At 44.7% G+C, this 23,083-nt stretch overlaps 1 protein-coding gene across 4 annotated transcripts in view; it reads right to left on the reverse strand.

The window, feature by feature from the left end:
* MDGA1 (MAM domain containing glycosylphosphatidylinositol anchor 1) overlaps nucleotides 1-23,083 on the reverse strand; it is a 206,598-nt gene that overhangs the window by 153,275 nt on the left and 30,240 nt on the right. For all 4 annotated transcript variants that reach the window (XR_014953850.1, XM_085575600.1, XM_021550430.3 and 1 more), the window contains exons 2-3: nucleotides 6,133-6,272; nucleotides 3,261-3,435 (exon numbers count right to left, since the gene is read on the reverse strand). Coding sequence is in view for 3 of the 4 variants with exons in the window: in XM_085575600.1 (XP_085431726.1) it covers nucleotides 3,261-3,435; nucleotides 6,133-6,272 (315 nt within the window). In the remaining variant the exon portion in view is untranslated. The remainder of the gene's footprint in view (nucleotides 1-3,260; nucleotides 3,436-6,132; nucleotides 6,273-23,083) is intronic.

A 23,083-nucleotide genomic window follows, 5' to 3' on the forward strand; every position in this document is an offset into this window, starting at 1 on the left:
GTTAAATATAAAGATCCCTTTTGACAAGAATTGGCCCGCTAAAATGGAAAACATGTCTTTAAGTATGTCTATAAGGCACCTTTTGAGCTCAAGGTGAAGCAATTCTCTATTTTCAGGAGCATTATGACCCCATCTTCAGCTACAAGGAAACTGAGGTACTTGTACCCAGCATCCTCTTGTGCTGCCATCATGATCCTCTGCACATGCTTAATGTCCTCATCACCTCCTGCCCTCCCATGCCACCTAATTTTCACAATATTTTATTTTACAGATTTGTAAGTTTGGAGATCTGACTTCCAGAAAGGAAGAGGGAAGCAGGGATGAGTTTCTGCTAATATGTCATCTAAACAATGTATGCTCACTGCTGAATCACAAGTGTCAACTTGTGGGTTTGCATCTTTTATTGAGCTGTATGCTCAGCAGACAGCAATTGTTATGTGACCTGAAATTTGTCTGCTTGACCATAGCTTAGAGATATGAGTAGAGCCGTTAATGGAATAATAACATGACACAAAATATATCCCAGGAAAAAAACCTCCATCAACCAAAAAAACACCCACAGCTGAAAAAAATATATGTAGATGGAAAAAAATAGTCTCCTCTCCATACAGTTCTGACTTCATGTGGCCACAGGATGACTGAACATGAAATTCTTTTGGACCGGGATCTTAAACACAACCTCTCCTCTTTTCCTCCTTCCTTGTCTTTAACCTTACTTTATTTGTTCAAACTTCACATGAGTGACTCTGTAGCTACCATCCTTCTGAGACTGCTTCTCAGCAGGTAAAACACTTCCCTTACTGACTGGAACTCACCGTTCCAGTCTCCTGGCTCCCAGCTACTCCCCACACAGAAAACAACACCTGTTTCATTGCTAAAACTTTGCTCCTTTGAATTCTTCAGCCCTCTTTTGTAGAAGTCAGCTCTATGTCTAGCCCTCCTGAGAAAAGCTAAAATAAGACCTACAATGTATATGTTCTTGATGTACGAGTAATGCCACTGATGTCAGTGAGCTGCTCCAATGATAAATTGGCCCAAGGCTGTTCATGGACATGATCACATGGGATGTTTCATGCACAATAAAAGCTTGTAAACATTCATTCTTTTCTTTTTCTTACTTCCTCTCTCTTCCACATGGAAATACTCAGAAAAGCAGCTGCGTCTCTGCCAGTATTTAACCAATACTTTTAAGCCTCACTGATGCCCACTTAGGGCAGAAGAATACTATGCTACATGGGTTAATGTTTCCAGTTTAATATCCTCTTGGCACCAATAATGCTCTCTGTACAACCTCACTGCCAAACACTAAAAGTATGACTGAGGACTAGCAGCAGCTGTCAAAGACACCAAAGTACACATAAGAATAATGACTTACCTCTAACTACAAAATGGGATGCAGGAAAAGAAGGGGTTTGTTTTTAAATTCTGGTTCATTCAGCTGAAGTTTGCCTGGGTGAGTGTTCAACAAAAACTGTGGTTTTTCCCATGTGTTCCCTTGCACCTACTGCAAATAATAGCAAAAAATTGTCTCTCCTTCCCAAAAACCAAATGAGAAGAACAGAGGTGCAGTACCAAGTCCATCTGCAGAGTAGATGTTAGTATGAGAAAGCCCTTGGCCACCCCATTAGCCCCATAGTTCTACAGGTCAGAGCTGCATGAGAGACCACAGGATGCTACATCACTCTAGCTCCAGCCTGCACTGCAGGAGCACCCTCAGGGCATGAAGATATTCATGGCACAATCCTGTTCCTAGAGACACAGGCCCTGGCAAGGTGTCACACTAAGCCTTGAGAGAACCAAGTATCCTTTGCAATGGAGAGTTATCATACATCTCCACTACACGCAGGAGAAGAAACAGGCAGAGAAGCCAAGCAGATCTAGGGTGGGTGCCAGAATGTCTCTAAACAAAGTGATGCAATGCCAATGAAAAAACACTCATCCTATCCACAGTGGCTGCTGTTGAAGTAATCCATTTCCACGGCCTAGGTAGGATAGTGCCCACACTACACTACTCCGATAAAGGGTAGGGCAAGGAAGGAACAGATGGGAGCTACTCCCAGCCATACAGTATGAACCTGCCAAAAGCTAAGGATGCCCAAGTCTGTGGTATATTTTGTGAGAGTCACATCACAGTTGGGCTGGACAGCAGAACTAAAAGGAAGCAGTCAGGCAGCAGTTGTTGTCAGCAAAAAGGTCTACCCAGACTCCAGGCATATGCTGGGGTTTTGAAGCTCAGAGGTTGTTCCACTGACAGACAACCACAGTTCCCCTCAGATCAGAAGGAAGGAGAACAGATAGAAGGAATGTAGAACAGCTCATGACAGGTTCAGGGACAGATTCAGCTACTTTATCATACTTTACAACTTTTTAGCATTAATCTCTTACCTTCTCAAATCATATGAGTGAGGAGATGGATTTAGTGTTAGTTGGGCTGGAAAAAATTGGAATAGTGGATAGTCAAGGGCAATGTAATGGTAACTTTATCCAAGAGAGCAAAACAAGTTGCCTAGACATTAAATACTGGATTTCTCCCATTTGGGCCTTACCATGTAAGTTTATTTTCCCTCTCTTTTGATCACAGCAGCCCAAGAATAAACACTAAGTCCAAGAAAGAAACATTAGGAGAAAGCTTCAAAACTTGAAGCCAAAAGTGTAAAACCACTAGCAGCATCTCCAGGACTCAAGAAGGATGAGTACCATCCAGAGAAATGTTGAGTCATCTTCCCATTATGGGCACTATGGCCAACCAGGGCAATGTTGAGTCACCTTCACATTCACCCTATCACAGCTCAGCCTCCTTAGCTGCATTCTAGAGTTCTCAGTGCTGCTTCCAGCATGCTACAGAAGTAGCAATGCTGGGAACGGGACACTGTTTTCAGGAGTGCCCCCAACATCCAGGGCACTACCAACTTCAAGAAACATTGCTTGCTTCAAGCTCTGTCAGCTTCAAAACAAAGACAAAGAAAGCAGAAGGCATGCCCAACGCTACATCCCAGAAAATTGCTAGGGAGCCTTGTCGGTGTTGTCAGACATCACAACCTCAAGGTAAGAATGAATTACTAGGACAGCAGAGCTGTATTTTGCATGGATGGATCTAATCCCCTATGCAAAAAAGACACTGGTGAAACCACACCAGTCCCTCTGCTCCTGAATCAGGTGCACATGGTCCTAGAGCAATGCAGCTTCCTGCTGGCCCCACAGTGAGGCAGAGACATGCAGTAGAACTGTGGGAAGGTCTGGGTTGCCACTAAATGACTTACACTGCACATCTACTCGAATAGACTTGATGGCAGGGACCCCAACCCCATTTTCTGCTTTACAGTAATAGCGGCCCCCCTGCAGCCTTTGTATCTTCTCAATCCGAAGGGTCTCGTTAAGCACTGATGTCTCTTGGAATTTGTCCGACGCGCTGCCAGCAGTTTTGGTCCATCTCACCTGCATGAGAAGAACAACAGAAATTAAATCAGGGACACAAAACAGAGATCCCAAGATTCAGCAGAGCTTCCTTTGTTGCTCTTCCCTAGCAACTTCCATAAAGAGATCCTACAGCACTGCCAGACTTACCAAAGCTCAACTACTGATCTCAGTATGTCCTAGTAGCCCAGCCACTGATTCTGGTTCACTGCCAATCCCCACATCCAAGAGTCCAGGATAACCCCTCAATTCACCGAGACACACACTGCATGTTTGCTACTCCTCCTCTGATCCTGCAAACCCAGCAGCTTGCTCAGTTTTATGCCACCATTCGCACAGCACAGGGCTTTCAGTGTTCAGCCTTGAGACCCCATGTGGCTGGTAGGCCACAACAATACAGCAGACATCAGCTCACAACTACAGAGTTTTTAACTACATTCCACACTCATCCTTTTCTGAACAGCAAGGCTATTTCTGCTTTTTGCTTTTCCATGAGTGAGAAAATGCAGCTGCTATCTGATTCTTTCCCCTTTCCCACTGGAAACCCCCGTGTATTTTATTTTTGTAAGTCATCCTTTTGCAGCACACAAGATTTTCCTCTATTTTTAAAGATACAAAAAAAAAAATTCCTTCAGATTTCAAGCTACATTTTTATTTATTTGTCCTTATGTTACATGTCTCAAAATCCTGGCTTGAAGGGGCAAGAGAGCTGCATGATATTTCATGGTGAATGGTGGCAAGAAGACAGCAATCCTGAAGACTGAAGGGTTTCTCTTTTGCCTGGAATGAGGTACAGCCCTTGCAGTAGCAGTAAAAGCTTCCCCCTTGTTTTGTGCACTCCACAAAATGAAAGAGAGAGACAGCTTTTCTCAGTCCATTGGTTTTCTATATCTGCAATGTCCCTTCTAAAGGCTGCTGACTGCCGGCCTCCTACTCTGGAACGGAGATCCAGCAAGATCAGCCAGCACAAAGAAGAGAGACAGCATTGGCCATAGATAAGACAGACTGAATACCTTGGCTACACTTCCAGTCTTTGCCTAAAGCTCACTGCCATCACCTGATTGGTGCTCATGCTCTAGAAGGAGCAGGGGTGTCTACATCCCATCCCAGAGCACTAGGCTGAGCAGATGTTTGGAGCTATTGACCATGAATTTATTCAGCCTTTGTAGTCTTGTGAGATTGTCTGAGGGCCCCAAGACTCTTGGAGTTTCCTGTTTTGAAGGACACTTCAGCCAGCTCTTTAATCTTCTCAATCACAATCTCATTTTAGTATTGTGGCCACATTCTCATGCTTTAATGACTGGCTGATAGAAAGGGAAAGAGAAGATTAAACAAAGGTTAGGATAAGAGCTTAACTGGGGAAGGAATCAATCCATTAGGAGGGAGGGAAGAAATAAGATGCAAGCCACATTTTATATGTGCAGGTTCCAGACTCCCTGGTCATGCCTGGTTCTAGGCTCTGGAGTCCCTTGTGCAGGTCTGGCAATGACAAGTCTGAGTGTTTCCCACTAGCATGCTGTCTGCAACAGACTCTGCTCCAGAAATCTCTCTAGCTTCTTGGGCTCAAATCTCTACAACCTGCCAGGACCTTTCCATGCATTCAACAACCTTAGGCAGGACCAATGCTACCAAATTCCCCTTTTCTGTTGCACACAGGTATCACTTGCCCATCACTGTCACAAGCCTAGGCTGGTTGTTTTTGCTGACTTGGCTCAGGTAATTTTCTTTTTATTGTTTCCAGGATATTTTGATGGAAAAGCAATTTCAAATCCTTTCCTTTGTCATCAACTTGTAACCAAGTAGCTCCTCACAAGCAAGACCATGGAGGCATTAACTGGTGTGAGAAGATGCGTGGCTTCTTGCCACAAGTATCTTTGGCAGGACTGAGGAACGGGGCCAAGGCATGTATCACATGTGGCTTCCCTGAGGCACACCCAGCCTCGCAGTGTGCGCCAGCTCCATTCCCACCACACTCTGTCCCAGAGCTGGCAGACCCATGCTCTAGGCCAGTACCTCTACAGACACCTTCACACTAACACTGAACCTCCCAGCTTGAGTATCTGAAGGGGTAAGGTGGCTGCATGGGCTTGAGTCTGTGCAAACCTCTGTTCACCCCAGGTAAGGATTTCAAACATTAGGCAAGCTCAGCTTTGTACCTCTCCACTGGACTGTGTCACTGACCACAGCATGGACGTGTCCAGTGCTGCAAATCTGACTTTGCCTCTGCTTGGTGGCCACAAAGCAATGAACAGCACAGTGAGATGCACTATCAACAACTTCCCAAACTTCCCCAAGCAGCATCCCCTTGGCTGTACATCCAGAGAAGCTGAGAAACGGATGGACCATGAAGGACCAACTCCTAAGGTAAGCACATATGGGAAGCGTCTTCTAGGATGTTCCTACTTTGTAATAAGAGGGTTAAAGATTTGATATTTCAGTTTGGACTTTAGGTTCTTGAAGGAACTTCACATACTGAAGCCAAATAGAAGGTCTTCGTAAGCTTCTGCACAACTTTGTGGAGTTTTTTCCATGAAAGCAAGCTTAAATGCTTCATAGGTTAGCAACCTAAGTTAAAATGGGGCATCCCTACCCGAGTCCAATGCGTAGGAGAAAGCTGGACACTCCACACTGCCCATAGTTCTCCTCTATGTGGAGACTACAAACAAGTACCATGGGGGAGCATGGTACTTGCCTGTAAAGGCAAGACTGAAGGCTTACCTGTGGCCGGGGGTGTCCTGTGACCAGGCACTGCAGGACCAGCGTGTCCCCCTCCCGAATTGTGTAAACACGTTCACTGATGTTGTCTTCCTTCACCACACATGCTTGCCCAGCATGGATGATTTGGGCCTGAGCAGGAGCTGTAGAAAGGAAAGAAGAGGTAAAGATGGAAATGGGCAGTAGACCATCTCCTTATGCCCACTGCCCAGGGTGGCTTCTCCCACCTCATAAGCCACAGAGGGAAAGCACCAGGTAGTTCTGGGAATGAAACACAGAAGTCTCAGGAGATATATTATTAAGCAATTTCCCCCATTTCCTGAGTGACTGATATCAACTACTATTTTAAAACCTTTGGATCTGTTGAGATGAGCAGCTCTAGACACTGAAAAACAGAATTTGGCACTTTTTTGGGGTGCATCCTCCTGCATGGATTGAGGACAAAAAATTTCCTGCTGTCATCTCTCCCAGGAAGGAATAGGTGCAAGCAGCTATAGCGGGGACCTGGTCAAATCACAACTGCTCCATGCCTGTCTAAAATAAGCCTGATTACTATGATTTACCTTGCAGGGGGCTGGGATAACTACTGAGCAGAGTAAGGAAGGGCCCTGAAGCTCTGTACAGCTATTAGCAACCGGCATAGTAAACACTGCAGGAAAAAAAGTCTTTCCCATATTAAATAGCAGCCTGTCTCAGCCCTGAGCCAGAGGAAACAGCCTCTGCAGGATGAGAGGACCCTATAATCTGTAGAGATTTCTCCACCTATGGTTCCTAATGAAGACAAGTTACTGCCAGTCTGGCCAGGAAAATGGGTGAAGACCAGTACAGTGGAAAAGTACATAGACAGAAAGTTCCCAAAACAAAGTTATAAAATGTCCAATGACCCTAAACAGTACCCTATATCCCACAACACCCTGACGAGAAGCAGGAAGAGATGAGCTGTAGTAGAACAGGATTTTACAAAGAAAAAAGCCTCAGTTCTGAAATCCTGTGCAAACTGCCTTTGGCTCCCTACTCCAAAGTGTTTGTGTAATCAGAGAAGTGGCTGAGATGTGTTGAAGGTGACTGCACAGCCTAGCTGCACACCTGAGCTTGCTTGAGGGGGAAACTCCAGTTGCTCTTCAAGATACAGAGAAACCCACAAACATGTCTTAGAGTCAGTGTCTCACTTACAGTCCCCTGGGATACTTACCCCTCTTGCCAGAATGCTTTCACGTGACTCTGGAGTCACAGCTCTAGCTCCCATTAGCAGAATATAACAAAAATGAACAAACCACAGAGGAGATGATCAAAGGGTTTAAAGCAAAGAGCCTTAGGAAGCCTTCTTAAGCAAGAATAAATTTTGCACAACCTGTTAAAGCTGAACCAAGCACCCACTTCTTCCTGAAGGTTAGTTGAACTTCAAAGATTGCCTTTTAAAAAATTATTTTCACTCCCTTGTCTTGACCAAAATGCTCTAGACTAAACCACCTGGGCAAGAGAAGTGCTCAGATTTTTGCTGGTTTAGTCCACCAGCAGTATAGACAGCAGGACTGGCTGGGCTCAGGCAGTGGAGAAGATCTGCCTTTGAGATCAGCCTTTATAAACAGGTGTCAAACAATGCACTGACCAAGTTGCAGGGACATGAGAGTGCATACAGAGCTAGTGGGAAACTGTCCTTGATGCTTTATGGCCTGCCATGGCCACTCAACATCCAGGCAGCAACGCTGCACATACAGCAATCTAATCTCTAATTTTCAATCTCTTCCATCATGGTGGCATCTTTTATCTCTTCCAGCATGGTGGCACTTTTTAAAAATTATTATTACTCTCCAAATTATTGACAAAGAGAAGCAACATGCCTATTTGAATAATATGATGGCAAAACATGGACAAATCCCTCAGCCTCTAGTGTCTTCCCCTTCTGCAGGCCTTCCAAGATGCTGGCCATCACTCAGGCATCATGGCATGCCAAAACTGACTGTTAAGACTTCAGTGATACAACTGAGTAAATGAGCGACCTTCCCCTTCCTGGATGTCAGAGAGTCTTGTTGAACCCAGCAGAAAGCACAAACCATGTATATGTGCTTACACACATCTGTGCATTTGTATACACTACATGTGTGGACATACATGCAGATATGTAAATACATTAATTTAAATAGTGATTTATCAGGAAAGATGTCATGAATGCTTCTCAAGTCAACAGTCACAGGGGAGGAATTCAGAAGCCAACATAACCTTTGCTAACACAACTTAATCCAAATGACAGCCTCTTGTGCTGTTTCAGCCCTCAGATAATTTTTCTGCAGATCTGCCATAACACCTTTAGCCCCACTGTACTGCAGAGCACTGCTTACACAGCTGAGACACAGGCTGTGATGCTGATTCTCTGCTGACCAAAAGAGAGACTCCATCCTTTCCCATCCTAAGCCACATTCCCCTAGTCTCCAAACTGTCCTGTCTGCATTTCAGCAGGGTCCTGGCACCTTGAAGCAGCAAAGCTCGGGTAACTTCTCTTGGCAGTCTCTGGGCTGCATTTTCCAGCTGATGGCTCTATTCTCCCTTTTCAAACAGGACCTTGCTGTAAAAACTAATTTCCACACACTCCATGGACAATCAGAATATTTATCTGCAGCTCTAGCTCCTAGTTAAGTGTTGCTCTTAAGTTGCTCTGCTGTACCCCATATTGTATACAAAGTAAGCATTGCAACTTTCACTATTCCCTTTGTCTATTCCACTTCCATTTTTTCACCTGTGTTGTGTAACAGAGGCACTTCCACATGGGGAACTTCCACAGGAAAATCATTAGGTAGAGTGGTACAGAATTGGAAAGCTTCTGTGCAACTATTCCAATGCCAATATACCTTGGTGCGATTTGCTGGCACATCCCTGAGTTTGAGAGAAACATTATTTAAACTAATCCTTGTAAGGCACTAGACTACAACAAAACCATAGTCCTGGGGATAAGCCCTGGATCATAATTTTGTCCTCTTCTCCCAAATTCTCCCTGGATACACTGAGCTGTAATGAAGCTGACAAGCAAGGGTATATACATCTGGCTTTGTTTGCAGGTGTCTGAACATCCTTGTGTCACCCCCATTAACACCTTTCAGCTAAATCATTGGAAAGGGACATCACTTTAAGGGAACCTCCATGCTTAAGCTGTAACATTTCTCTGGCAATAACAGCACCAGGTGCTCACCAGAACAATCACTTTTTTTCATGTCTTAGACCCCATGTGAACCCAAATCTCTCAAAAGGGAACTCAGAAAGCTTGGGGCTGTCTTGGAAGGAAAAGAACTCGGGCAGATGGCACAAAAGCCTGAGACACTGCCTCTGGTTTGGTTATAACTTGACATTAGTAGGTGGGGGCTGAGCAATGAACAAACCCAGCTCTTTGGGGACTGCATTAAGATGAGTCTTGGGAAGAAGCTCAGCCTGTCACAGCACACAAAGGCTGGGAAAGGCACCTCATGCTGTATTACAGATGGGCAGAGACACTGCGAGGATTAATTGCACTTTTAATGTGCTTGAACAGAAAGAATACATTATTGTTTGACATCATCCTCCCTCTCCTGGAGGATTCCAGCATGCAGACAACTTGCACACTGCCAGCACAACAGGATGTCAGGACCATGCCTGTCAGAGGAACAGTTTCACAGAAGGCCCTAAGGAAGGCAAAGAAAAGCTGGAGATGGAGGAGTAACCATAGCCATTCTTAGTGGTACTACACAAAGAACAACTCTTGAACAGAGAAAACCTCCCCTTCTGGGGCAGAATCCTTCACCTCAGGCCAGCCAGCCCCAAAGCAGAGGTCCAAGAAAGACCTCTGATGGTCTCTAGGGGGGAAGAAGGGACTGATTGTTCCCAGAAATTTTGAAGGACAGAGGTATCATCACTTCTATTCAACTTTCAGGTAAGATATCAACTTAGAAAAGGCTCTCAATACAAAGTCCTCCAGAGAAACTAGGCCAGCCACATATTGAGTGTCAGATGCTTTAGAAGGGAGAAAAAAAATCAGACTACGAACATGCCGCATTAGGTCCTTGCTCAGAAAATGGCTGGCCTGTAATGCATTTGGCCTCTGCATCAAAATTTCCTACTATGCTTTCACTTGATATATTTATACATTAAAACAAAAGGAAATTGAAGTGAATAAAATAACTTTATTCCCAGTGCAGTGTACTGTACGATGTTATTATTACCATAACCTTGAAAGTTTATGAGACTCTTGGTGCTTAGAGGTTGCTAATACCATGAAAATACAGAAAAGGAGAGAGAAATGGTCTTTTGGAGAGGACTGAGTCATCTGTATTTGGTTTGCAAGTCTAGCCATTCATCTTCTTGAGCCTCAGATCTCATCAATAAAATGACAACGGTGAGAGCTCCTTCACAGAGAGGATGGTGAGTGACAGACACTGCACTGACACTCTCTCAGTCACTGTCAGCACCCACAGGGGCAACTGTTCTCCCATTTTGCAGCGCAGCACCTACCACACTCCTCTGCTGCCTTTGTAGCACTCCAACAGCAGCCATCATGTTTGACTTTGTCCCACCACTACCCCTGCCATCTGCATGTCCTGCAGACTGCCTCAAGGATGGAGAACATTTATCTCCAAAGCTGCTGGGCCAATACCTGCAGCTGAATGCACAGGGGCACTGAATCCACTGACCTCTGCTACCATCCTCCTCCAGGGTGGGGAGAGAGGAAAGCTGCACCTAGAACTTTCCTCTTCCTCAGCCGGAATCTACCATCCTGCTTTGCAAGGCAAGAAATGATCTTCCATGCATCTGGTGCAGATGTAATTCAGCCTCTTCTGAAGAGGCAAAGAAGCCAAGGTCCTTCCCATTCCTGTTCACAAGATCCCTGGACTCACACTGCTTAGTTACACTCAAATGAGGAGGGCATCATCTGCTAATCTGCACCTTAAACCTCTCAAGAACCGGTCTGTCTCCCTTCCTCACCCTTTCCATCCTGAGCAAGTGGCATGTAACAGATGCATCACGAAGGGAGTTCTCAGAAATGGGAAAACACACAGTACTTATAGACCACAGTGGGGTTGAATAACCACTTTGCTATGGGAATCCACATGTGGAATTTCTTGCTGAAGAGACACTGTCAGTAACTGCCTCTCCAGGCAGCACTGTTAGTTACAGACCGTGCGTGGCACGACGCCCAAGGGGCAGCTCAGGCCTGCAAGTCGCTGCTGGAGGTTTTATCCTGTCTGCTCATGCAATGCACAGATCTGCCTGGGGAGCAGGGGCACACAGACATGGAGACCTGCGAGGAAGGGCTCGTGTCCCCTCAGCAGAGCACAAAGGAAAGCCAGCACATTCGTAAAGGGAAGAGGCCAGCTGGCAACACCTGGCAGCAGCAAGGAAAGTCTAGTAGAGTGGGAAGGGCCTGCAGGGGCAGCATCCTGACAGCCAAAAAAAACACCCTGCTCTGGGAGGGGATGGAAACTGCCTTGATGTGTACTCCAGCACTGCTTAGCTGGTCTCACTCTAGGGATGAAGACCACAGGCTTTGCTGAAACTTTAGACAAAACAAATTAACCAGGCCAGATCCAGCCTGCAGTGCAGGGCACAATGTCGATGGGCCATTGAAAAGGAGAATTCACTCCAGCTTGAGGACAATTATGGAAATAATAATACACAATCAGTGTCCATTAACACTGTCAGCAGGGCTGTGGATCAATATTGTATTAATGGCTGAGGAAAAACCAGCCATATCCATCAGTCAGCAGTTAAGACCAGCGCAAGAGCAGAGGGAGAGGAGGTGGCAGTAGGTGGGTATAATCAAGCTCAGGCGTTGGATGTCTTTGTGCAGCCTGCCCAGGGGAATCCTCTTTACAAACCAAGTGCCACAACCATTTTCCAAACCCATTCCCCAGCTGCTTGCTCAGGGGCCTCCTTCTCCTCACCCCAGCCCCTCTCAGCCTCTTTGCCCAGTGAAATGGCAAAGGGAGCCCAGTCCCTGAACGGAACTGGGAACTTTCCCCATGGGAGGTGTTTGTTCAGTTCTGTCTGCTTAAACTCCAACTTTTAACACAAGGCCAGGCTGGTCCCACAGCACAGAGAGAGGCAATGCAGAAGGCCCAGGGACAACTGAGAATCAAAGCATATCCATAGTCCTGGGTCTCCTCCCACTCCTTGGACTTCTGTCTTGTCCAAGCTCCTCCTGTTGACTCTTCTAACATCATGTGCTGCTGGGCAGCTCATGCTACCACAGTACTGTTCTAAACCAAAAGACATCAGGAAGCCCTCCCTACCTACTGACACTAAGGGGTACAACCCCAAACAAGGCAAATCTCCACTGAGGCTCTTTGGCTCTTACATCCCGGTGTTCACTGCAGCCCAAACCACATATGCTCAAAAAAAAAAAAAAAACCCAAAAAAAAAAAAAAAAAACCCCAAAAAAAAACCCCAAAAAAAACCACACAAAAAAAACCCAACCAACTACAACCAAACAAAAAAACCCCACCAAATCAAAAATCATGTGAGATGTCATGAACAGTAGGCACACCCCCCAGCCACTGCAACACCTGCTCCTGAGACCATTGTTCAACTTTAAACCTAAGCAGGATTATGTGCTTTACTAAAGTATCAGTTACCAGATAATCACTGATCGCCTCAATCCCCAACTCCACTGCCTGCAGCAGTTCACTAGCTTTCCTAGATGTTTCCAAAATATTCTTATTTACCTTATATTCTAAAATATGGGTCTACCTAACTGCAAGAGTGCTAAGTAGAACAGCAAAATTGATCAGCAACTTCGTTTGATAAGAATCAAGTGACAGATGTTACACACACAGAGCATTATGGTGGCATAAACTCTATATTACTGCCTAACTCTTATACCTGACTGGAATTTCTATAGACAATTCAATGCCAGCAACAGGAAGTAGCTTGTCTTCAAATCTTTAGGGGTTCCAGATACAGTGGCAGAATCTGCACCTCAGCAACACTATCCTGGAAAATTCCAGCTTTGGTTGGGAAATGAAAAAAGTATGCCTGTCTCATAATGGCCCTAAAAGAGACTTTATCATCTCTCCCAACCCACTTTCTGCTGTGCCAGCTACAGAGCCTGACGTGTATCTCTAAATCTTGGTGCAAAACTCAATGAGCCACAGAGCCACACTTGGGTGAGGTGATGCTGCCAAGCTGATTGCTCAAAATATTGCACATTTCTTCTCTGGTTGCCACTTAAATTTCCTGAGCATTCATTTTAGAGGAAAACACAAATCAGGCAAGCAGCCTGGAGGACAAATCCTTTAATAGAAGATATAGACCACTAACACAATGACTTGTTTGTCGGCTGGTAAAATACCCAATATTGAACCATCCAGTCAGAGTAAAAAAGGGTTACAAAGAGAGGAACTCAACTGGGCATGGGTAGCACAGACACTTGTTTATCTGGCCCTTGTCCTGCAGGAACAGATGAATACTGCAGGACAGGTGAGGACCAGGCTCCTTGCTAGGTTTGACCATTTGTCTCCTTTATGTGAACTCACACCAGGTCTCCAGTCCCTTGAGCCAATCTCCAGCTGCTACATGCACCTACCACCTTCTTAAGGGCAGTGAACAGCTACAGGCATCCAGAAGGACTGCAGACCCTCTGGCCTTTGGTTTTAGCTTTCACTGCACCCATCCCCAGGGGCCTCCAAGTAGCCAGCTCACCAGAGAGCCAAGGACTAGCTCAGATGCAACTCACACTTCTGCTCCCCTTCTTTTGCCTCTCTGTCACAACATGCTGGAGCCACTGAAGCTGCATATCCCCACTCAGACAGGAAAAATGCTTTTCAGATCCGTGCTGCAGCTTGACAGCACTGGTAGCAAAGTCCAACAGATGATGTCCCCACCATCTGCTGCTAATAACTTGTTCAGGCAAATGGTCTTTTTTTGAATGGTCCCAAGGGCTTCACCCTCTCTCCCCCAAATTCAAGATCAGCTCATTTATGAAGGACCACTGCTGCTGCTGCTTCTGCTTTTTCTCTCCTTTTATACTTTGAACCCCTTTGGTACAACAGTGACTCTTCAACAAAGGGGTCCATATGCACAGATCCTTAAACCAGAGTACTTTGAAATCATCTGTTGTTTCGCGGCTGGATCATTTCACATAGGACATAAAAGGAGAGCCCAACACAGACACTTCAGTCCTTCAAAATGGGGAAAAAAAGTATATTTGCTAATCATCTGTCAACTAGATTAGCAGCAAAGGTGCATGAACTCCAATCAATGAATAACTACAGGCTTCTTTTCATATCAAAACCAGAAAAAAATATCAGATGGCAGCTGTTGTTCCTGAATCATGAAAAATAAGGCTAAGCAGAGGTAGTAGTTTAAAACTGGATTCCCCAGGTAGTGGGACACAGGCGGAGTGCTCCAGACTTTACTGGTGACGACTCTGCCAGAGTCACACCCACATGTTATACCCACTCTGGAAACACAGGAAGAGAATCAAATTCAAGCTTCAGGTATACTAAAAAAATATATCAGGAGAAATAGAACAAAAACCAAACCAGTATATAATCAAAGTACACTATCAGAAATTGCATAAGAATTGGATAATTTTCATGAAACACCAGCTGATGCTGTTCAAAATGCTAAACCCTGAGTGGCCAATTCTTCAATGCAAATTCAATGCTGAGGTGGAAACTGGAGGCTAGTGGGCAGGAGAAGGACTGGCAGTGAAGTGCTCTCAGAGGAGAGGACTTCTCTCTACATGGAGGGCCAAAGGGGATGATGCCTACTGAGGGCTGCTAACTCCAGAGAGAGGGAGTGCAGACATGGAGCAGCAAAGCAAGTCACTGACTACCTGGTGCCCCAACTCTCCCAAAGACTTCCCTATGTACATGACCAAAGCAGTACCACCACTGCCAGTAGAGTTTCTGCAGGGGCACAGAGCTTTGTGCAGACCACAAAGTCTGGCTGCAAAACTGGGTAAATACTTAAGTGTCGCCCTGATTCTTAAGATTTTCTAAAGCCTTCTGAGTTTACATTCTGTTAGAAAACTTTCCCACACATTTTCTATAAACAACATATTGTTTTGCATTCCTTCATGGGAGTGGAGGAAGTTGATGCACTGGTGGTTTGTCCAATGTCTTTGGAGAGGTGGCCCATTCACTCTCCAATCCACTGTCACCTTTGGAAAAGTATAAAAGTTGGAGTCAGGAAATAAACCTTCTTCTTTTTTACCTTGCCATCGCAGTGGCTCGTGTTGTGCTTTCTCGTGTCCTATAGTGACACTCAAGCACTGAATCAATGCTAAGTCCTCAACTATCACAGCTCCACTGCTTCCAGGGCCCCATCCAGACAGCTCAGAGTGAGCTGGGGATATGAGGACAATTATGCCTTGATGGCAGTGGAAACATTCTCTTCATACATGAGAGAAAATATTCAACAAATGGCCATGTTTACCTACTGCTATCCCCATCTTCCATGGAGAGTAAAAGGCTATTTCAACTGTGAAACAGAGGGAAGGAGCAGGGGACAGGGGAATGAGAGCAGGAGAGAGTAGTAAGAGGTACAAGAAAAAGCCACTGAAATAAAACTTCACTGAAAGCTTGTTTAGAACAAAACACAGAAATAGATGGCAATACAAATGCTAACCCCTTAATTCAACTGTCTAAAGCCCAATTTTACTACGGATAAATGGTGGGCAGCAGGGACTTGTTGCTGTCCAAAACTCTAGGAACAGTGGTGCCCATTCCACATACACCCTGCAGCAAAGTCACCTCCCAGGGCATCAGAGCACAAGATCTGCTATCAGCTCCAAGCCACTTGCTGGGACAGGACAGGCAGCCATGGCACCAACCCCAGCACAACCACACACTGGCAAAGCTGGCAGAGATGCTCAGGACCATGGGCACTGCAGAGAGTTGGCACCCCTCTGCCAGGTACCTGTCTGCTCCCAGCAAGATCAAGGACTGGAGATGCTGCTCTCAGTGGAGAGAAACCTTTGCGCTTGAATGAGCTCCAGTGCAGGCCCTTACAAAACATTGAAGCTTTTATCCCCCAGGCAGTGCTGTTAAGCGAGGAAGCTGCTATTGCCATCCTTGGGCAGGAAGCCTAAAGCACATCCAGGGATCAATCCATACCTAATTCCAGTCTACAATGCAAAGGCCAAGCTCCACTCGAAAGGAAGGAAGAGAGCATCAAAAGCAAATGCCAGCAAATTGTCAACAGAACCAAGGCAACAGTGGCTGAGTGACACCCCTGGAAATCAAGCCAAATAATGCTTTATCTTGACAGCATCTTTTACATCCCTGAAGTGCCTCTGGTGAGCAGAGTCCTAGAAAGTCCCTGGTACTTTCCCTCTTGAGTACCAATAATTAACAACCACAAACTGGCAGACAGGCGAGCAATTCCCTCTGGTTCCGATAAGAGGAGCTGGCATCTCTCTAGCCCCAGCCATCTCCGTTGCTTTATTCTCTTTGTTTATTGATCCTTTTATACACATAATGCAAATTGACATTTAATAATTCAGCTGAGTTAATGGTGCTTAAATATTAAATGGCTTTTCTCTTTTAATTAGCTATAACAAAATAGGAAACAAAGGAGTGCTAGATAGATGCCATTTAAAATACTCTAGTCCAAGTTCCTTGGCATTTTTCTAGGGATGGAAAAGAATAGTTCAACAGAAATTTTCTAGAAGTCTCCTACTCTCACCAGGAAGATAACTAACCCACAGAACCATTTCCAGAAGTTTTGATTCATAGAGCATATTCATCTCTGTCAAGTCTTTGTTTTCTCTGCCTTCTCCTCTTCTGCTAATAAAGACATAGGGGAGTGGAAGGAGGGGCAGAGAGTAGAATGAAAATCCTTCCCCATAAGAGGTGTCAGAACCCATGTAACATGTTGTAGATGTGGATGCAGAAGCCTTCTGATACACCAGTGCAAGACTTGTATCCAGGTGGAAACAGAGCTAAAAGGTAGCAGAGCACAAAGTTATTTGAAGAGTTACAAACAACACAGAAATCTTGCAATTATTCCCCGGGGCAAGAATAGTTTATTCAGAAAATTAATTGAATATTACATTGGTAAAAAAAAAAAATCCCATATATAGCAGGGTAAGGGAGCACTCATTTCTCTTCTGTTCATTATGACAAAGGCTCAGAATAAGAGGAAAAATACATGGTATCTTTAAACCTCAGTTCCATCTCAGCTGGAGCTGATGGCAGCAATACATCTTAGTCATAATGTTGCTGGTGTGAATCACCATAACTGAAAAGGCTTGCTATTATTTGGGATGTTTTAACTGTGCATACCTCCTCTCTGAATTAGTGCTCATTTGAAGTCCTCAATTGGTTTGAGTTTGGGATAATAATTTCCCACCTAACCCAGAGGAGAATGACATAGTCACAATAATTAGATAGAGAAACTGTTAATAACTTAGTTTAATTACAACCTATTTTCCTCAAATTTAGCCTAGACATAAGATTTCAATGAATTCTAATTACATGCCATGTTTGAAGAGCCTGTGTTATTACATTATTAATTCCAGACAAAGAAAAAGACTGACAAACACTAAATTCCTTACTGAGGATACTTCTAAAAATTAATCTTAATTCTAGTCAATTAATATATTGACTTACAAATTCTGTGCAAATTCATTCTTTCAGGGAGGACTACACATTGTAAATCTGTAGAGGGTAAGCTACGTTTTTCACACATAATAAAAATATCAAATTCCCAGTTTATGCGCAGAATTGAGATCATCCTTACCACCAGATCTGCAAGGGGTATTTCCAAAAAACACTGATTTACTGTTCTGAAGCTGCCAGGCAGGACATCATGTAAAAGGGTGTCCTCACATGCAAAGGCACCCAAGGATTCAGGATGATGGGAGAGGGCAGAGCACTGTTCCTTCTGTCCAGAAGTGACTGGGGTGTACAACACATACAGCCTTGTTCATAACCAGCATCCCCCCCCTGCACACAGGAGAGGGCAGCGGTGCACATCTGAGACTCAGCCCATTATACTTCATGTCTGACTTTAACATGGCGAAATTTGGCTGCCAGAACTGCTACTTTATCTCCCCTTGCACACAAATCTAGAAGGTCTTTTACATCCCTCATGGACTCTAGTTACCGCCTGCCCATCTCTTTGGCAGAACATGGGGAACCCTTCCTTGCCTCTGTAAGGCTCTGCACAGGGAGCATTTTCCATTACTCCACATCCACCACATGCAGCTCATGCACTCTTGACACCGTAACAACAGCTTGCATAGTTTCCCTTTAATAGAATATCCATCTACTCCTTTCCAGCTGTGCAGCACATCTGGCTCACTTCCTCTCCTAGGCAGGCACTCTTTACTGCAATTTTCTGTTTATTGTTGCTCAGGAGGCTTAGGAGGTTATAAAGGAGTAAATGCCCAGTGGACAAGTGGCATCACCAGGCATTTTCAGAGGTGATAAAACACACGTTCACTTGCAGCCTCTTCAGTTCTGAGCTACTTCTTCTGGCCTTCTGTAGCTGTCAGAACTTTAAAAATGCAGTTAACTTGTCTCAGAGCACTGTCAAAGAAGGAAGTTTCCTTAGGATAAGCCACCATAGCTGGCTAAGATGGGAAGCAGGAGGGCATTAATTTCAGGCCTGCACAGATGTGAAAGGTTTGGAATTGGCACAATGGACAAAATTCCACCATGCATACTGGGGTGAAAGTGCAGATGGCAACAACAGGAAGATGCCAGGCCTGGTAAGGTGGATATGGGTAGCCTATACGGACAAAAATTCCCATCATGGCAAACTCTGAGAAAAGGAAGCAGCTGCTTACAGACATGCCATCCCAAGTTGTGGGAATGGCACATACATCTCTTGGATACCTGTGACCTGAACTGTATAAAAGTGATACCTCCAGAAGAACATGTGGAGACTCCCACCACAGAAAACACCAGCAGGAACCGATATGGTGGTGACTACAATATGTCTACCACTCTCTAATACCCTCACCTCTCTTCCACTGCGTCCCTTCATATCTCTCTCTACGTCACATTTGCTGTTAAATAAAATCCATACCATTGACTTTGGCATATAGTCTTATTTGAAACTTAATTTCGGCAGAGACATCTCTTAATAATCAGAAGCTAACACTATTTTGGTGTATCATAACGTAACATTATTTTCATGTGAGAAGTGGGATCCTAACGGCAGTCTCCCTTCCACCTACAGCTATTCCCAGTGAGATGGGGCCACACCCTGGATATACGTGTGATTAATTAACTGGACCTACTGTGATTAACACACTACTTCAAGGCTGTTCCAGCAAATGGGATGAACTTTGGGTCGTTACTATAAAGAGTTCTCCTCAACCACAAGTGCCAGATGTTGGCCTCAGGAGCATCCCCCAAACCCTGCAAAAATAAGGGTAACTCTGGCAATGCCACATCCTGGCTATATTGATGGAGTTCATTCTGACAAACAACTGCAGCAGTTCAGACAATCAGACTGGGGGAATAGCGGGGGGGGGGGGTGGGAGGGGTGGGCAGGGAAATAAAGAATGGAAACAGATTAGCAAGGAGTTTTGCAAAAAAAAAAAAAATCTGATTACAGCTGAAACACAGGGAAGGAGAAGTGAGACAGGCCGATGAAGGCTTGTCTGTTCCCCAGTGAGAGACCAACAGCAATGAACTTAGGAACAAAAGTTTCACAAAGCAAGGTTATGAATTTATTACTCTGCATCTGTGCAGAGTCAAAAGACCATCTGAAACACCAGAGACTTGCAGAGGAAATTGGGAAAGCAGCAATCCATATGGGATAGTGTTTAAAATAATTTCTCAGCTTGCTGACTGCGCAGGGGGTAAGAACAGGGATTAATTCTCTACCCAAGATCATGCACTTGTGCAAACATTGTTGAGCAGCTTGTTCAACAGGGGACTCAGGGACTAATGCAGCCATATCAAAGCAGCCAGGGTCTGGCTGACAGCTTTGCAAAGGAAGTAAGATGATCTTTGACACGAAAGAAATAAAGCTATGAGAGACTAAAATGCTGACAGGCACCAGCCTCAAAGCCAAAGCATCTCAGAAGAGGAAAGCTCTTTAAAGACTTTTGTTCTCAAGCTCTCTTCTGCAAGGGAAAAAGCTTTGGCCTACTTAGGTGAGGCCAAGGGCAGGCTAAGACCTCAGTATATTTTGAAATCACTTATCCTCAGCTCCATTTGATGTTTTTTTGATATTAGTAAGAAATTTCACTTTATTTAAAATATTCCTGGTCCTTCAGCTGCATGTGGAATGACATAGAGCAGTCCATCCCTTGGAGAATGAAATGGTCCCTTGGTCTCTGAAGGGGACGGGAGAAAAGCAAACCCACACAGATGGCAAAGTCTTGCAACCAGCCTCCTTTCTTAAAAGACCTCAATCAACTCAGCCTACTGCAGAATACCCTGAGACAAAAGAATACAAAACTAGGGAGTGGGCTTCCCATTTAAAAGACTAAATGTCTGCAGAGGGAAGGATACACAGCTTCTGAAAATGTGAATTTACTGAAATTTCCATCCTCTAGACAAGCAAATACTTTTTTGAGTGCTGCCCATCAGGCAAGGAATTGGTTCACTTTCTAAAATCTAGTTTTGCCCCCAGTATCAGTCTACTCCAATATTGCACTGAGGGTAGACTCTGGATTTGGTTATGCCCCAGAGGAGCATACCTCTCCAGCAGTCCAGAAGACAGATGGCTGACAGGGACTGTGAAGCTATTTCCCAGAGTTTGTCCCATAAGATAAGGCACCAACCACGAAAGCACAACCAGTCTGTTTCACTGAGGTGGCCAGCACACCTGTCTTGGGGCATTTCAAAGCCTGACATGATGAAAGTTTCCTTGGTATAAATTTTGGGGAAATGACCAAGAACCATTTTGAGTCTTGCAAACCACTTTTGCTAATCCTCACCTGGAGGGAGAGAAGTTAGCCTGGACAGTCTTAGGAAACTGACTGGGGCATGAAAAACCAAGTCATGTCTTGCTTCTGCAGTGGGTACAACCAGGACTTCTGCTCCTTCCACAGGCCAGTGAGCACACATGCCTCTGGACACCCAAAAATGAGCCACTCTGTCACATCCTACAACCACCATGCCTCCAGACTTCTCTCCCTGTTTGATCATATCCTGCCGGAATCTGTGGTATTGATGATTCCGTAAATTGTAAAAAGTCTCTGTCTTTCTGCCCCATTGCCAAAGAAGAAGTAATAATTCGTCTGTGCTGTTTTCAAGGTTGTTTATTCTTGCATTTCTCTAACATGTTCTGCTGCCCTGCCACAGGTCTGTCCTGCAGGGCAGCGTGTGGGGCTCTGCCCCTCAGTGGTATGTTACAAACATTATACACCAAAAACTATGTGTGCTATACTTACAATAATGTGCCAATATCTGTCACCTACGTTGAACAGTGTGTCCCCAGCCTAAACCAATAGAAAAATGCCAACACTACAGTGAAACATGGAGGGCATGAAGAAGGAGAAAAAGGACAAGACACAGCCAATTTCCTCCATCTTGTCCCCTTTGAATCCCTAATCTAGAAACCTAAAATTCTACTTTTGCACCCGTGCCACACTTAATTATTACTTATATCAAACACTCAGAGCTTGTAATTCACCCTGTAAGATTGAAAACTCTTTTCCATGGACAGAGATCAGAGACAGTGTCTCTCGGGGCTCTGTGCAGGGGGGTTCCTGACCCCCTGCCAGGGTCCCAGGTCTTCCAGGGCAGCCAGAGGGAAGCCCTGGATTCCCACAATATCCTAAAACATGTGGGGAACAACAGGCTGTTATTACCTATGTGCTTTCTGTGTTGATGCCACAGAGGAGATAGAAAGTCACCCAAGGTAGCTGGGGAGCTGATCAATTAACTTCAAGGGATTTTACTTGCAGCAGCATTGTTCCAAACCAGCAGTCACCATTGAGCACTGATGTGAGCTCTTTGGGGCCTTATCAATCTCAAACTATCCCAACTCCATCCAGGAGACATGGCATCCTGTATTTTTGCTCACTTCCATGGACTTAATGGTCTTCAAATGATGGTCTTCACCCTCTACCACTCTTATATATCAGCCATGACATCAAGGAAGACAGAGAGAAAGAAACCCCAAAACCAAGAAAAATCTATAATGAGTACTTAGTAATTGCCTTGATGTGTGACCTTGGGCAAGCAGGTTCTCCCCTTTTGGTGCATATTTGTCTCACCACATGTTATTTGAATAATTGCACTACCACATCATGCAGGGTACTTTAAGGCTTAATGTTTATACAACTTTTTGAAGATGCAAAAAATCATATAAATGCTAAGTCTTATTGTGGTTATTACCTTCCTCACAGGGGGTTATGAAGCTTTGTAATTAACATTTGTAAAGCAAATCTCTGTTATCGGATGAAATGTAATGTGCTAGAGAAGTGTGAAGGATTAATATCCTCAGTAATCTGATGTGGGTTTTACTGTTCTGTGCAACACTTAAAAAAATAATTAAAAACAACCTAAGCTGATACCAATAGGAAAGATAAGGAAGCAGAGACAGATGCATGGGGGGACAGACTGGTCTCCATTAATTAAGCCAAATATCATCCATCTCCAAGACACTGCCAAGTATTTTCTTGCATCTGGTGAAAAAACATGCATTCAATTTAAGGCTGATTTTGGGTAACCAGAACTCTTGAGCACTCCAGAAACACTTTCAATGCAGTGAGAAATACCAAACACATCTAAAGCAGCACAGCTCTGACCCCACAACTTTTACACAGGAACTGCTGCCTGGGGTAGACAGCAACCAGGGGAGATATGCTCAGAGACCCGGAAGAGAGCTGAAAGAAAACTGTAAACCCACAGGGTCCCACTCCCATAGATCCAAAGTTCTGATCTCCAGTCTCTAGCTTGGAGGTGTAGAGAAATTTCACTCCAAGCCTGTGCAGGATTCAAGTACCCTGCAGCACCGGCAGCTACCAGTCCTAGGCACTGAGAGCCACCAGCTCAGTGGCTCTGCAAAAATACAT

This window comes from Lonchura striata, chromosome 3, assembly GCF_050655825.1.
Source record: "Lonchura striata isolate lonStrDom1 chromosome 3, ASM5065582v1, whole genome shotgun sequence".
NCBI lineage: Eukaryota > Metazoa > Chordata > Aves > Passeriformes > Estrildidae > Lonchura > Lonchura striata.